The 16,885-nt window shown below is 36.8% G+C and overlaps 1 protein-coding gene across 1 annotated transcript in view; it reads right to left on the reverse strand.

The window, feature by feature from the left end:
- NEK10 (NIMA related kinase 10) overlaps nt 1-16,885 on the reverse strand; it is a 104,673-nt gene that overhangs the window by 33,152 nt on the left and 54,636 nt on the right. Inside the window, exons 24-27 of the mRNA XM_059819071.1 lie at nt 16,703-16,773; nt 11,052-11,265; nt 567-750; nt 392-478 (exon numbers count right to left, since the gene is read on the reverse strand). Of these exons, the coding sequence (XP_059675054.1) occupies nt 392-478; nt 567-750; nt 11,052-11,265; nt 16,703-16,773 (556 nt within the window). The remainder of the gene's footprint in view (nt 1-391; nt 479-566; nt 751-11,051; nt 11,266-16,702; nt 16,774-16,885) is intronic.

A 16,885-nucleotide genomic window follows, 5' to 3' on the forward strand; every position in this document is an offset into this window, starting at 1 on the left:
TCTTTCAACTTTCTTTTTCACACCCTCCAACAGGGCACTCCATTTATTCATTTGCAAAGTTTTTCACACTGTCTTCCTTCTGTTTCTTATCAACACTAGTTATCTTATGCTTCAAATCTGAAAACACCTTTGTCAAGTTGCCCAATAATATTCCAGTTTTCATAGCCATAACTGCAAAATATAGGGACAAGCTACACTAAGACTATGGGATGCAAAATGTATTATACTGGAAATGGCTGCCACAGAGCCACAGTTATGTTATTTTTCTTTTCCTTAGGACACACAACAGACAGCGAACTTGCAACAAATCATGAAATACCCCAATATTTTGGAACAAACAACTATTTTGCTGTTAGAACATAGTGTACACTTCGTTCTTAAGGAATCTTACCAACAGCAGACTCTTTCAAATGACTTGAACTGGAGCTGCTAGAGTTGTCCAATATGTCCAGCTCATCATCTAATTCAGAGAACATATCTGCACATAAAAATGAAAGCAAAGAAGCTTTTAATCCACCTCTGCCCAGCACAATAGTACTCCTGATGCTTCTTTTGCTAATGACTACCTTTCTCAGAGTTCTCTAAAGTGCTGTGATCCTCTACCAGGATTTCTTCATATGTTCGTTCCTCAACTTTTCCACATGCAGATTGACAGCTTTCAGCTGGGAGGTCCGTATTTCCTGAAAATTCACTTTTGCAACTGGCTGCTCCACTGCTGCTGCTATGAAGACTCAACTTCTCGTGATTTTTCTGACAACAAATAACAAAAAGGAAATGTTACATATTGTCCTTATCCAGCACTTACTAGAAAACCTGCAAATGAAAGTGTCACTTGTGTATACACACACACAAAAATGGACTTTTTGTTCCCAATTAGCTGTTAGTCCAGGGCTATGTGGTACCTGCTTCAGCCACCGATTCTAAATTTAGAGCAAAACTTTCAAACTCTTAATCTAAACAAATGATTTCTAGCCTTTACATAAAAGGCGTCTTTGTTCTCGATGAAGGTCTTTTCAAAACAAGCATTGAAAGTGGGAAAAAAATGAAACAAATGCTAGACTAGAAAGAAATACTGAACCACATAAAAAAATAAGACTGGACAAAGACAGTAGGTTCCAGATACAAGCAATGGGAGGTTTACTCTCTTCCAGCTCAGATAATAAATAGTAGACCAGTTCTGCAAAACCTGCACAACAGTCAAGATGGTAGTAAAATATGAAGTGGACTTGATATGATGTGATGCCAGAGAGACTTCCTAAGGCTGAACTAACCACATGCTGACTGGCATTACCAAAGCAGAGCTAAGAAAAATCAAAACATGGAACATAAATTATTTGCCTGTAACATTTAAGTGCTGAATCTTGTCTGTAGCATGGGGTTCTTTAATGAGTATAAAATTCTGCCTCTGCTGCTGTAAAGGTTTATAGCTTTTCTGCAAAGAATAGAGACCCCCGATCCCAGTTATTGCTTCTATTTTAATGCAACATATTTTGAAGGCGGACTGTTTTTATGATCTCTTTTTATATTTTTCTAAGTCTTCTCATATTACTTCTGTTGTGCGTAAATAAATTCATCCTTATTTTACTCTATCTTGTCAGAGCAAAGTGAGATAAAGGAGAACAGGAGATAAATTATATAAATATATCAGATTAAACAAATTAGTATCTTTTAAATATTAAAGTAATTTCATGAGCTAATACATTCCTAAATACTTATATTCTTACCAAGCATGTCAAAGACAATTTGGCCTATATCTAAGACAATGTTCTTCCTAAGTTTTTCCCATGAAGTATTTTGACCTTATTTTGACACAGCAGAATGGGTGCACTAGGAACCCTTCCTCCTTCAAAAACCTAACTGCAGCCCTGAGCACTGACTATACAACTGCCTGTGTAATGGTCTGCTTCAATTACTTCCCCATCTTTTGTTCTATTCTGAAAACTGGAAATTAACTTGTAAGAGATGGCTTGTCAAGCTTTTCTCTTTAAATTCGGGTGGGAAAAGATGATTTTATACTTAAGCACTGGACTGAGCTTATGTCCAATATGCCACAATAGCAGTGACTGCAGCGTAGCGCAGTATGGCAACCACTAACAACGACTCTCAAGCTCACTTAAAGATAGCAGCCTAGTAATGGCATATGAGCACGCTTATTGTGCCCTGGTCAGTGCGCAATTACTGAAGAGAACCAATTCACCTGTTCTACATCAAAGAAAACAAAGCAAAGAGACAGGAGGGTCAAACTGTATGGACATTTCAAACTTAAAACTCCTTTCAACATTGCCAATACTGAACCTCACACTCAATTGACTAATTGTTAACAATAACTTGTAAATCAGGTGGAGCTAAGGGGAAAAAAAAAGATCAAAAAGACTACTGTTACCAATTGGTGTCAGATCTATCTGCCACATCAAGAAAGGAAACCTGTTTGAAATGTGTGAACTGAATTCTGTAGACCTCATGATAAAAATAATTGTCAGACCTGCTACAGAAACTGTTCAGAGATCAGTGAAATGTATCCTAAAGCCTAAAAGCAGTTATATAAACTGTAAAGCTATAACCTGTCTATGCATAAAATCTGGCCCATTTACATAATATCTGAACATAGAGAACTACAGCATTTCATTACTAGTCTGAGAGGAATATATAAATTTACTGTGATATATTTTGCCCTACCTAGACAATAGTTGTTAATTTTCAAAAGTGAGATTATATACTGTTGTTTCTCTTTTGATTAGGATGCCTGACTGATTTAGAAGGACAAAAGTACACTGACTGGAGGGGGCTGGGATGTGAGTTCAATGCCACTTCTGCTCAGCATTGGAGCGGGACCATAAGGACCTACATAAGGATACAAGGATATAAAGAACAAGGATATAAAGATACAAAGATATAATTTTGTCAGAAGAGCATGGAGAAAGTATTCTCCAACACATTGAAACAACCATTCCCATATCCTCAGAGAGACTTCTTTCAGATAGGCAGAAAGACAGACACGTATCCTGTGAAGAAATCTGGGAAACAGTGGGATATTCAAAACATCACAAACATTGAGACAGGAGTTAGGTTGATATATTTTCATCTGAACTGTGCTCATACGTACACTTGATTCTAGAGTCCAGTATTTTACCAATCTTTCTGGAGGCTTTGCCAGTTGGCCCAGTTTATTTTCACATTTTCATAATAAACTAGTGTCTCAGTTTACGCATGGGTCAGATTGATTGCCACCTTTGTTAAAACAAACTCTGCCTTCTAGTATAAACAAACAGAGTTCAAAAGGAAATCTAAGCAGAAAAGAATTCCTGGGCAAAAAATGTTCAAATTATGAACCAATTAAAATTTTTTTCCAGGATTCATCTTTCTTTATGACTGAGAAAAAGCAACTCTGGAAACACTTGAAATTTGTGTCCCAGCCATGAAAAAAGATCTCTGACTACAAGCTGAGACTCTTCATCATTATCCTGTACCCTTGCACTGTCTCTCTCTTCACTGGTCACCATTACCACTGTAAAATCAGATATACTTTATTTTTGGAGAACTGAAACCTAAACTGGTCTTTTCGACTTCCAACAGGAATCTAATCTTTTATAAATGGAAATTAACATTGTCAAAAAAAAAAAAACCAAGTAGGTTTTACTAAAATAAAGATATTGATCTTTTGTTTACCCCTGTTTTGCCATATTGCTGTCCAGAAGAATTAACTTTTCTGTCTTCAAGAAATATAGAGCTGTCTAGGGGCATTTTCAAAGAGTGTTTAATTAATCTTCTTTATTAGAGACAAGTAATTACAGCATTACACTAGTCAATTGAATTTCTATTTCAAGGAAAAAAAAAAATAGAACTACTTCCACTATTAAACTATTTGTAAAAAACTAGAAGATAGTAATAAAATGAGTAACAACAAACATTAAATTGTGAGGAAAAAAACCATACTAAACCAACCTATTTCTTTCTGTAACAGGGTAACAGCTCTTGTGCATTGGCAACAAGAAGTAGATGTCATTTATAATGGTTTTAGAAAGGCTTTTGACAACGTTTCTCATGATGTCTTACAAGAAATCTAGGGAAGTGTGACCTAGACAAAATCACAATCAGTTGGCTGTACAATTGACCATAAAAATTGTACTCAACTTGGTAACTACTTTGAGTGTTTGTTAAACTGAAAATGGGTAGCAAGTACAATTTTTCAGGTTCCCTTCTGACCTTGTTCCAATACCATTCAATGTTGTCACTGAATTACAATGATAATCTGCATAATGGGACAGATAAACTGCCTATTAAATGTGCACAGATTGCGATACATTCACATCATATATCATATTACTGCATATACTTCATACAGAGAGTTGCATCAATGCAAGTGACAATAGGTTTCAAAGAAAGTTTTGACAAACTGGAGAAACTAAAAGAACTGATAAAGTTTAAATAGGGAGAATGCAAGGTTCTACGAGCAGGGAGAAACAACTGTACAAATGCACAGGCTGGGGAAGGACTGGTCAGACAGCAGCTCTACAGGAAAAGATATGAGGATTTTGGTGGATCAGAAACAGACCGTGTCTTAATGACACCATGCTGTTATGAAAACATAAACCATATTGGAATGCATAAAGAAGAAAATCATCTCTAAGAACTGTGTAATCTTTCTACTTGGTACCAATAAGATTCTCAGTTGGAGTAATTGAGTCCAGTTTTGAACACTACACTTCAAAAATGTGGAGAGACAGCAAAGGAGAGAAATGAGAGTAATCAGAGGTCTACAAAACACAACTTACAAAGTAAGACTGACAAAATTTGATTATTCAGTCCGAAGAAAAAAATTACAGAGGCAAGATATAAGAGAGAAGAAATTACTCTCACATATTTCCACTGTGGGAAGGACAAAAAGTAAGCAGCTTAAGCTGTAACAAGTAAAATTTAGGTTAGACTTTAAGACCATCTAACAGTAATTAAGTGTTCAACTATTGCATCTATGTGGGAACCTACAGAGAGAAATAAATGTTCATACACTGTGTAAAAGGTTTGAATGTGGTCAGTAAATACAGTGTTCTGGGGACATTCTGGACTTAGTACTCTCAGAGCAATTAGAGAGTGGGTCTGAAAATTTCATGTGCAATATACATCCCATATGTGCATGTGCATATGTCCATCTAATATCTCCCGGAAACAAGACACACATATCATCTACTCTGTCAAGCATACAAAGCAAGACCAACATTTTCTGAAAGCATCAGGCTAACTGCAGATGTAGTATATAGCACAGCGTGTATGTGCTATGGGTATGGCCATGATTTCCAATTATCTTCTGACAGTGCTTTAGGCATCCTCATGTTTTTCCAGACATTATTTTCAGATGGAAAAAGAAAAAAAAAAAAAAAAGACTCATTCAGACATGTGATTGCTGATTGTAAAGACATTTTTTGCATTTCCAAACTATTCCCTAATTTGGCATAGCTTGCCTTGGGAGAGACTTTCTATCACTCAATGTTTTTATGACTGACGGGTCAAATACCTGTCAGGAGTGACAGGTAGCTCTAAGGCTTGGAGATGAACAACATAATCTCTGACAACTATTCCTGCCTTATATTCTGTGATTCTATTTCAGTACTTCAATGTACTAACAAATTGAAGGTGAATTAAACATATTATGGGTTTGTCCTTAATAGTTTGATCATACATTTTCACAGGTAGTAACTTGGCTGTGATGTCTATTCTCTACATTCAGCAACTCTTAAAAAAATTATACCTGCAAAACAGTTCTTGCGTAATTATTTTATTCTCTAAACATTAATAGTATAAATCTAAAAAGGTCACTTTCTTCTTATCACACCAACTGTAATTTCTAACATTTAAACTTTAATTCCAGTACCTGCTACATAAATGCCAAAACAGAATGGTGTCAAAACAAAATCAATGGCGTGAAAGGCGGAAGAAGAAAACAATTTGTGGAATGCTAAGCTTTCATGACATTCCCGAGTCCTCACTCATTTCCAAAGGAATGGAAATTGTATAAGGCAGTGCACAGATAGGCACTATCACCCAAATTTTTTAATAAAATTTTTAATAACTTTTTAATGATCCATTTTTAATAAAAATAGGAATTGAATATTCTAACCTAAAGATTGGACTATATTGCTGCAATATTAACAACCTGTTGAATTTTCAGTGTTTTAAAACCAAACGTACTCTTTGTTTCAACAAATAACAAAAAAGTTGCTGCATTCATACACAGTTGTTTTAAGAAAAAAAACCTTTTATGCATAGATTGGCTGAATTGAGCAAAATATATATCTAAACCCAAAGAAAAAGAAAATTAAAATGAATGTTAATATTTATGCCTTTTTCTGAGTTAAGAAAAAAAAATAAATAGATGAATTCAAATCAAATTCCTAATCAAGTACTACTTTGTAATGCATGTGGTGATGCTTAGAAACTAATGTGTTTATTAGCACAATTGCCAACAGTGCAGAACCGAATTTGGGTATAGGGGGAAATGACTTGGTGAAAACCCAGTTAAATCATTTTGTGTTTCTATGCCTTTCAGATAGCTGTGATCCTGTCCTCATTTCTTATAAATTGATAGCTGCTTTTAATTACAAGAGTTCCAAGTAGCTTGCAGGGTGGTTACAAAAATATGGATTCTTAAACCATGAGCTTTAACCCTTCCCCCTTTGGCCATACATCCCTGTGGATGAAGACGACTGGGATAAAGAAAATCCATTCCTCTGGATAAAGAAGAGCAGGAGCAGGAGCATGCTCTGTATTTACAGGTATTCCTACAAAATGCTTCACAATTACTTACATTAGGGTCTTTGTGATAGAAAGGACATACAAAAAGAAATCCCAACATTTCTCAAGACTTTAGATATACCATTCATGTTTCTAAAACAATCTAGAAAAAACACAATACAATCAACTCTTAATTATCTACAGGAGGATTATGAAGGTTTATGTCACAGATGGAAGACAGGAAATTGCATCAGCCATTTCAGGTCTGGCCAGGCTCTTTAGTTTAGATGTAATCCTGTCTGAAAACTGCTATACTGCTTCTTTCACTATTTCCAGCCAACGAAGAGTTGAACTGCTTCTGCATGAGAGAAAGCACCAGGCAGGTTTCTTAGGCTGTAAACAAGCTACCTGCAAGCAGAATAATCAGAGTATGTCTCCTAGCAGTAGCATCCTAGTCCACCAGAAGCGCAATACCTCGATACCTGCAGATCTAGGTCTGGGAGGGCCAGTGTTGACCTGCAGCTAAAAATCCTATCTAGATGGAAGATGACTCGACCCACCTTGGGTCTATATGCCATGCCCTTCAGCACGCTGGGTTAGGGGAAGACTTATCAGTTCAAGTGTGAAAACAGAAAAATGCAGAGCGCAACCTTGCTAGTAAGTATTCTTGTGCGTTTGAACATTAGGACAAAGCACTCAGCTAATGGTGACCTAAATGGACCAGCTCAGACCAACCACTGTTAATGACTTCTGATACCCTGTTAGCCCTGAGAAACACTGGATGTGGATCCACTCCATAGGTCGCACTGCACTCAGAAGCAAAAGTGGTACCTACTCTTCCATTACCTAAGCATCTTAGTCTCCCACTACCCTGCATAACTGGGAACTTCATTTGAATTCATGGATTTGCATATATGGATTTAAAAATAAAATGTGTATTCTAGTGACATTATTAATACAAAAATTAAAATAGCTTAAATTCCTAAAGAACACAGTATTACAAAAACCTAGTATAGAGAAAGAATGTGACAGAACATGTGTGCCATATGCACAGATCAGAACTTCAGAAATTGAGAAAAGGAAGTTACTCTCAGAGAATATATTAAAAATGGGCAGACATGATAGACTACCTAGCTGATCAGAGTAGCAGGAGGTACAAATGGCTCATATTCTGTTATATATTTTTAGCTGACAGACTGTAATTATAAAGCTTACAGTTTTCTCTCCCACATTCAAAATCTAGGACAGATCTCAATATTCATCATTCTATATTTTTTAGGTATATTGATATTTTACATCAAAAAACTTGTCAATGAGAAAAAAGTTATTCTATTTATATGTCAAAGAGTATGTAAACACACTGGATTATCAAGGGCTTCTAAGCATTATTTCTAAGTTAAACACACTTCAGGATATATGCAGTAAATGAAACAATAATGGATGATACCCATGTAATCAAATACGTATTTCCAAAGTAATAAAAGTGACTTATTTTCAGCTTTTTGCAAACAGCCAAAATAATGTCTATTTTTTTCAAATCTATATACCTCAAAAAAAAGCAATCAAATTATTATTTGGCTACCCTCTCAGCTCTTTAAAGGAAAATATTAGAAAATTATTAGTTAAATCAACTACTGTTTTGAGACTCAGATGTGGCTTGGAACACAGAAAACTCAACTTTGCCACTAGTTAGTTTGGTGACCTTATACAAACTACTTTTTTCCTCTCCACCTTTTCCTACCCAGAGCATGAAAATACAATATTGACCACCTTGAAATGAAAGGTACTATGCGAGAGATAGTTACTACTATTATTATTACTTGTTTGGGTCCTCTGTATCCTGTGTTATGTCAGCAACCTCAGCCTTTCAGAACTGAACACACTAACTGTTAAACACCTTTCATCCCTACACCTGCTTCTGTTCTTACATAAATAATTTCTACAGAAAACAAGGAAAGACAAGAATTTATGTGGGGAGTTGATAATGATTCTTTTTATCAGGATTACTTTCAAGCGTGGATTTTATGCTATACTTGACAGGCAAGGTAACTACACTTCTCCAACATCATCTACTGACCTGCCTTTCAATTGCCTACTTATCAGCTTCCATACTGGTCTTAAACTACTTATAAAACAGATTCCACTCTGGCTCCAAAAGATCTGTGTTGCTTAGTTCCATAAACCAGGACAGAGAGCATGCTCTTTATTTCAGAAACATTCACAATATGACACAACTGGGATGAGAAAGGAGGCCATAAGTACATTTCAGTAGAGAAAAAACAAAGTCTAAGATAGCTGGCTTCAACAAAACATTGAACTACATGGCAGAAACACAGAATTCTCTGACATGATGGAAAAATGACAAATTACCTGGCTGTGGAATCTCTGGGGCCTTGACTAAGATGAATTAGGTTGGCCACACCTCAGAGAGTTTTTATTTCAGGAACAGCTGCTTGAAATTCTTCCTAGTACTTTTAGTCAAAATATTGTTGGGTTTTTTCCCAGAGTCAAACTTTTCAGGAATAATTATTCTCTTTATTAGAAATCCTTCAACGTCATAAAATTTTCCTACAATACTGGGAACAAAGAAACAACACAGCTCCTTCTGTTTCTAAGCCCTGGAGCACTCCTCCAAAATTTGAAAGATCCTAGCCTGATTTATTCTAAATATCTTATTTATAGCAAGAACACACAATTACATTTCCCACTTCTCATTACTGAGCCATACTCCCCTCAGCTTCTGTAGGGTTCTGGTTCTTTGTCAGGTCCTCCTGTTGTACCTGTTTCTTTTAATATACATAATAAAATATCCATTGGAGTTGAACTAGAATTACAGTATTGTTTCCTTGAGAAGACTAGCCATTATCCGCGAAAATACAGAGGCATTTTCCTTCTCATTATCTAGATAGGTGTATTTTTCAAGTATTTTTTACACAAAACAGAAGTACTCTAACTTCAATGTAAAGCTACTAGTTCTATCATGTATTACAAGTGTCCTGATAGGGCACCCTTCTCTGAAAGACAGGATAATTGCACTGAAATCCCAAATCAAGCAGCTTTTCATCCATAGTACGTTTTTTTTGCAAATTTCATCACAGTTAAGCATAAGAATGACTATATGAAGATATGAAAAAAATTACATACCCTACACATTTGGAAGCTTGTTGTAAGAAAACTAAAAAAAAAAAAAAAAAAGGAAAATAATTGCTCATTCTGTTTTAAGTTATAAATCCTACTCTGTATCTTTATTCCATCTCAGTACCTCTCACATTTCAAATGAGAGTGGTTTGTTGAGGTTTTTCTGGAAGTTGTTGGCATTCTTTTTGTTAAAAAAAACAGGTATAACACAAATAATGATCTAAATTCTAATCTAGATTTAGATCTAATTAGATCTAATGATCTAAAAACTACTGAAAAAAAATTAACAATTTCTACAAGTCTTATGTTTGGCCAGGAAGGTGAACACAAAGAAAGAGAAAAAAAAAAAAAAAAAAAAAAAAAAATCTGTGAGCTTGGGACCAGGTGTTCCTGAAAACCTTTTTCCTACACAGAGATTCTTCAGTGCAAACTACTGAGCCCTGATAAAAGGAATTTAAGAGAGATACAATAGCTGAACAGACAAGAGTAGCTGTGTAAATTATAACTTTGCTTCATAATTACCATAACAATAATTTTCACAATGAACTTTTACTACACAAAAACACTGTCTTTGTATTTTTTTAGAAGTAAATTCTCCAAGATCATATACAAGTTTGGTTCACTATGTAAAATACTGATGTCCTTCATGAAGGGTGCTTAAAACACAGCCTGAAGCAAACGGAAGAATTTCAAGTATTTCTGGAGAACTGTATCAGACAGTTAGAAAGCATTAGCAAATAACTTATCAGCATCACTGTTCTTTATTTAGCAACCTGTAATTAAAAATTATATTTGTGTAGGTTCCATTTTCTAGGTGTCATTGTGAATCACACACAAGATTATCCATTTGTTCCACCCTAGCCAAGTGTATATTCTCCTATTCACAAATGTGCAGTAATAATTAAACATTATCAGATTCTATCAAAACTGCAAGTACTTCCGTAATAATGCCATTTTCCAACATAGAATTGTATCAGGTTTTAAGATACTGTTATTTTTCCTGCATAAGCATGTCCACAAAAAATTAATTACTACCTCATTAAAAATAAATTAAAGAGCCTGCAAGGAAAAGTGTTCTAAGAGGATAGGTCTTTTCATTTTGATTTATTTTCTGCTTTGTTGTACCTTATTTTCTCAGATATGGCAAACAATGATAAGAAAAATTAAAGCCTAATACATGTACATACTTGTGATAAAATGGAAAGCTGATGGTGATAGGTTACTGCATTTCCATTAGCCTCCATGAAGTACCTCTGGGTTCGTCTCCTCTCCCGATCCAGTTTCTTCTCCAACATGAGATGAGAGGTGGATAAAATATCCAGGTATTTCATCATCACATCAGACAGCAGTGAGCTGACCTCCACTATGTCTGGACGTGCCTCTGCATCAGGAGTCAAGCATCTACAGAAAGAACATTCTCTATGAAAGCTAATTACTTCTTTCTGAAAAACTGTTTAGTAGCACAGCATTCCTTGATTGGTATTTATCAAGTCATGCTGGCCAGCACTCTACACAAGCCTACATGGGACAGTTTGACCCTATGCAGCCTTGGTCTTGACACACCAGAGCAGAGTCTCTGGTATCAGGTGGAACAATTATCCTTGGCACTTCAGAGGCACCGACCCAGACAGAACTGCTATGGGGGGCTGCTGCTGTGAGCTCCCAGACATACTAGGAAGTGCCTGGTGCCTTCTCCTGGGGCTGGGGGGGGACACACTGGCCTCCCCTGTGGGGGCTATGCTCTGGTCAAGGTGCTGTATCGCTGGACAAAGCGGCTGTGAAGGAGATGAGTATGGGATGAGCTGTCAGGAGTATTTACAGGTGAATGAGAAGATCTTCACAGAGACTTTGCAGAGACAAGACCCCCAAACAATGCAAACAAGGAGGAAAACTTAGAGATTACCCTCAAAGGAGCAGTGGATGGAGGGTCCCAAGAGGAGACAGGCTGGAGACTTGTGACTTCTGCCAATAGAAGGAAAGCTTTTCCTCTGCCTACAGATATACAATTACAGAACAGGTATAGTGACCTGGGAACAGGTGAGGAAGAACAAGACCTAACAGAGGACAGATCAGAGCCAGGTGAGTCTGAATAAAGTGCCTACAACACAAATAAGAAGGAGCAGCTGACAGTCATTTGAGATTGAGGGAACAGAGGCACCCATCTACTTCATCTGATTTGATGATTGTGAAGCCTGTTGCTTGCAAGGTGCTTGGATTCAGGACACTGTGGAGATACTACCAAGACTCATCTGGCCCTGGGGCTATTACACCTTGCTACTCATTCATATGGGCACAAATGACACTACCAGGGCTGACCCTGAACATACCAGAAGTGACTACAGAGCACTGGGGTCAAGTGTGAAGGGCAGGGGGCTGAGGTGGTCTTCTCCTCAATTCCAGTGAGCGTTCAGAAAGGCACATGTCAGGGTGGATGCAACGTGCAGTCCAACACCTGGCTGCATGTAGTCAAGAGCTTATGGGTAAGGATCAGAGGAATAGACCAATATGGGTGACATTGTGGTAGATGCCTGCTATGCCACCCAAAACAGAAGAGGAAGTCAATGAAGCCTTTGTTGGACAGATGGAGGAAGCTTCATGATTGCAGGCACTCATAATCATTGGGGCCTATTAACCACCCTGATACCTGCTGAGGGGGTAATATGGCTGAGTGCAGCAATCCAGGAGATTTCTGGTATCTGTTGATGACAATTTCTTGCTGCAGGTGGTTCAGAAGCTAACTAGCAAAGGCACTCTGCCAGACCTGTTGCTCACAAGCAAGGAAGAACCAGACAGGGATGTGAAGATCGAGGGCAGCCTTGGCTGCAGCAACCATCAAACTGTGGACTTCAAAAGCCTGAGAGAAGGGAGAAAGACAGATTGTATGGTTACAACACAGGACTTTAGGAAAGCAGAATTCAGCCTGTTCAGGGTTCTTCCTGGTAGAATCTCATGGAAGACTGCCCTGGAAGGTAAAGGGAAAGCTCGAGAGAGCTACCTAATCTTCAGTGACACCTCAAAACACAAGAACAGCCCACTCCTGCATGTAGGAAGCAGGGGTGGGCTACACAGGAAGAATATACAGATATTGCCCAAAGGGTGGCATTAGGAAAGCCAAAGCTCAGCTGGAGTTGAAACTATCAATGGATGTAGAAGGCAGAAGAAAGGCCTTCTATAAAGGCTAAGTAAAACGTGGACCCACTATGCAACCTAGTGACAGAGGACATGGAAAAGGCTGGGGCACTCAATCCCTTTTTTGCTTCCATTTCCATTGGAAAACTTTGGCCTTAAGTGTTCCAGATCCCTGAGCCTACCCATAGAATCCATGAGCATGAAGCATTACCACACAATAGGAAACATAATGAGAAAGCATTTAAGCCAATTGGACATACACAAGCCCATGGGACCAGATGAGGGTGCCGATGCAACTGGTCAATGCCACTGTCCATCATGTCTGAAAGGATCAGAGGGAGGTTCCTGTAGACTGGAAAAAGTTTAATATCACACACATATCCAAAAAGAGCAAGAGGGATTATCCAGGAAACTACTAGCCAGTCAGCTTCACCTCAGTCCCTGAGAAAATAATAGAGCAAAATCCCCTGGAAGTAATTTCCAAGCACACAAAGGACAAGGCGGTCACTGGGAACAGCCAGGATGGATACACCAAACAGCAGTCATACCTAACTGCTCTCTATGATTGCTCTCTATGATGAGATTACTGGCTCTGTGGGCTAGCAGAGCACAGTATAGGCTGTGGGTAGCTTTATTTTAGAAGGCCTTTGACACAATATCCACAAGACTATAAGGTAGGTAGATAATTGGCTGAACTTCCTGGCCCAAAGAGATGTCATCAGCAGTACAAAGTCCAGCTGGTGGCTGGAGGTAGCATCCTCCAGGGATTGATATTGGGCCATTACAGTTTAATGTCTTTATTAATGACCTAGATGATGGGATGGAGTGCATTCTCAACAGGTTTGTGAACACCAAATTGCAGGGATCCATTGATACATGGGGCAGGGCTGCTGTCAGAGGGATCTGGGCCACTTATAGAGAGATCCAATTGCTATCTACGTAATGGGAGGGTATAACAAAGATGGAAGCAGATCTTCCTCAGAGGTGCACAGTGATATGGCAAGTGGCAATAGACACAAGTTAGAACACAGGAAAGTCTGATTAGGTAATAAGGATTATTATTACTATTACTACTACTACTTTTAATCACAAAGGTAGACAAGCACTGAAGAGGGCCCAGAGAAGTTGTGGGATCTCTATCCTTCAAGATATTCAGAACTCAGTTAGACAAGACCCTGAGCAATGAGCAACCAGATCTAATTGTATGTGCTCTGAGAAGATGGACTAGATGACCTCCAGGGGTCCCTTCCAACATAAATTACCCTACAGTTCTATGGTTCTTCTTTCAGGCACTCTAGGTAGCTCTGTAGTAACAGTAATAATATACTATTAGGTCTAATTTTAAATCCCCAGGATATTTTGTATGTAGTGTAGGACATGAAAGCTGATAGGGACAGTTCTGCATGTACTATAAACTGTCTTAAATCTGTTAACTCCAGTGAACCCGATAATTTACTATGATTTCCCTGCAGAGTACCATTGACCAGCTAGCATACAGATACACTTAACCCAGCACCCTTCTTTAAAGAAAGTGTCACAGAATTATTTTATTATTTCTAAAACAGTACTTTCTAAATAAACATAACTGCCATGTAAAGTAGCAGTTCTGAAAATGTTTTACAGTACTTGAACTTCTTGATTTTCATCTTTTTTGTTTAAATTTGCTCATCTGTTGATTCGTCTCATTAATTTTTATAACTTTGTTAATCTTGTTTTAGTTAAAATTTTGTATTTTCTTTAAACAGATGCAAGTTTTTCACCCTTAAGAAATGTTCGGTTTGATTTTTTTTCTTTTTAATTTTTTATTTTAATCCACTGAAATCGGTCAAAATTTCCAAGAACGATGTGAGCAATACAAGATTTCTGATAAGTCCTAAATCCATTTCCCATGCATCTAGAAAGAAATGATTTATTTATGACTAAACACGGAATAGATTGATGTTCAACTCTGAAAGACTTTGATGATTATGATTCCAGAACTTTCCTTAGTAGCTTACTCAAATAAAACTGTATTTTAATAGTAACAATACTGAATAATAATAACACTAAATGCAAACTTACAGTTACAACATGAAGCGTTCAATGTTTTTTTTAATCATTATCAATAAATTCTTTTTTCTGTTTATGACATTCATCTCTGAATGTGTTGTGCTTCAGTCATTCAGAAAGAACTTCTTCATTTCTGTTAGTATTTCCTTATCTATATTATAAGTAAAATCTCATTATTACTGCTTTTCTTTAATGTTCTTTATTCTTTCTAAATATCTCACAGAGCATAAGCCAAAACCTAAACATAATATTTCATTTAAGGATTTAAGGATTAACTCATAGTAAGAGAATCAACATTTTTTTAAAAGACATTTTATGCTTCCCACTGCTATTAAAGTAAGTGGAAAAATTCTTACGTGATAGGAAAACTTAATTTTAATATTTTCATGCAAATACCTATTTAATCATCTATTTAAACCAGTTAGCCTCCATAGCAGCCAGTCTCATGATGATATGGGACTTTCAGTGAACACTCAATAGCTGGCCTTGGAAAAACCCTCAAAAACTTCCTATTACAGAGTTTCTCATCATTATCAGCAATGAAAATAAGGAAAAGACAGAGAGCCAGATACTCACATAACTTTATTTAAGTCACTGATAAAGACGTGTTTAAAATTTATAAGAGCATGCAATACATATCAATACTGATATGATGAGACTGGAAGATATTTTCTGGATGCATTTTGGATTACTATAGTATTCTTAAATAGCGAGCAACAAATTAATAAAGTCAGCTATTCTAACTTCAAATATTAGTAAATATTTAAAATACTAAAATTCATTTCAGGATCTTTTCAAGGTAAATGTTAGTTCTACTAGCTCCTATCCTCTCCATTGTAGTCCTTTATCCTCAAGGTCCTCAAATAACAGAAACCTTTTTGTACAATAAAACATAGTATAAAAACATTACAGTCTTTGTACAGTAAAGTGCTTTTTAGAGATGGAATTCAACATCTGAGTGAGAAAAAAAAAGCATTTTTGTGCTAAGTGGAGTTTTTCTAAAATGGAAAAAATCAAGGAAGCTAAATCTCATAGAAGTGCACCAATTCACTCTCTATACTTTGCCTTACACATTACATTATCACCAGGAAGATGTAACCATAGCTAAGAGAAATACGTGATGAGTGAGTGGAACAAATACAGGCTCATCTTTTCCTCCATTACTGCATTATCTCTGCTATCCTGCTAATGGGATTAGAAGGTATTAGGAAACTTATTTTTGTCAGTCAAATAAACACACAAAACTATGAATGTGATCATACAGTGATCTATAAATAACATATTGCAGCAGGGTTACTTTCTTGACCATAAACTGCACTTGAAAATTACCCAAAATGCGGTACTTCCACGGGGGATAAATTGATGTGTAGGGAATTAACTACAGCATTGGTATTGTTAAACTTCAGTAATGAGTATAAAGTCTATACTGGCTGGATAAATGTGCTGACTATACTAGCATGAGTTTTCCAGTTGCATGTATGCAACTATATTCCATATGTTATTAGCAGGGTAAGGAAATATCTCTATTTTTCTTTAAATCAGAAGATAATTCAGAGACAAATACTGGCAGTTGCTAAAGTCAGCAAACTGTCACATGGAAACATACAAAACAAAACATCTTTTCAGCAGGATGTCAAAATAAAACTAGATGACTAATTACCTCTTAATGGTAAATGACACTTTTTCAGAGTACAGTCCTTCTGGCACAGGTTCATACACAGCCTCTACTATCTGCAAAATAATCAATCTACAGTTAATTGAACAAAAATATGCCATTATTTATTCGATAATCCCATATGATAAGTATTGCTCCTTGAAACAACCTGATGGGCATTATATCCTC

The sequence above is a fragment of the Gavia stellata genome, chromosome 6 (assembly GCF_030936135.1).
Source record: "Gavia stellata isolate bGavSte3 chromosome 6, bGavSte3.hap2, whole genome shotgun sequence".
Taxonomy (NCBI): Eukaryota; Metazoa; Chordata; class Aves; order Gaviiformes; family Gaviidae; genus Gavia; species Gavia stellata.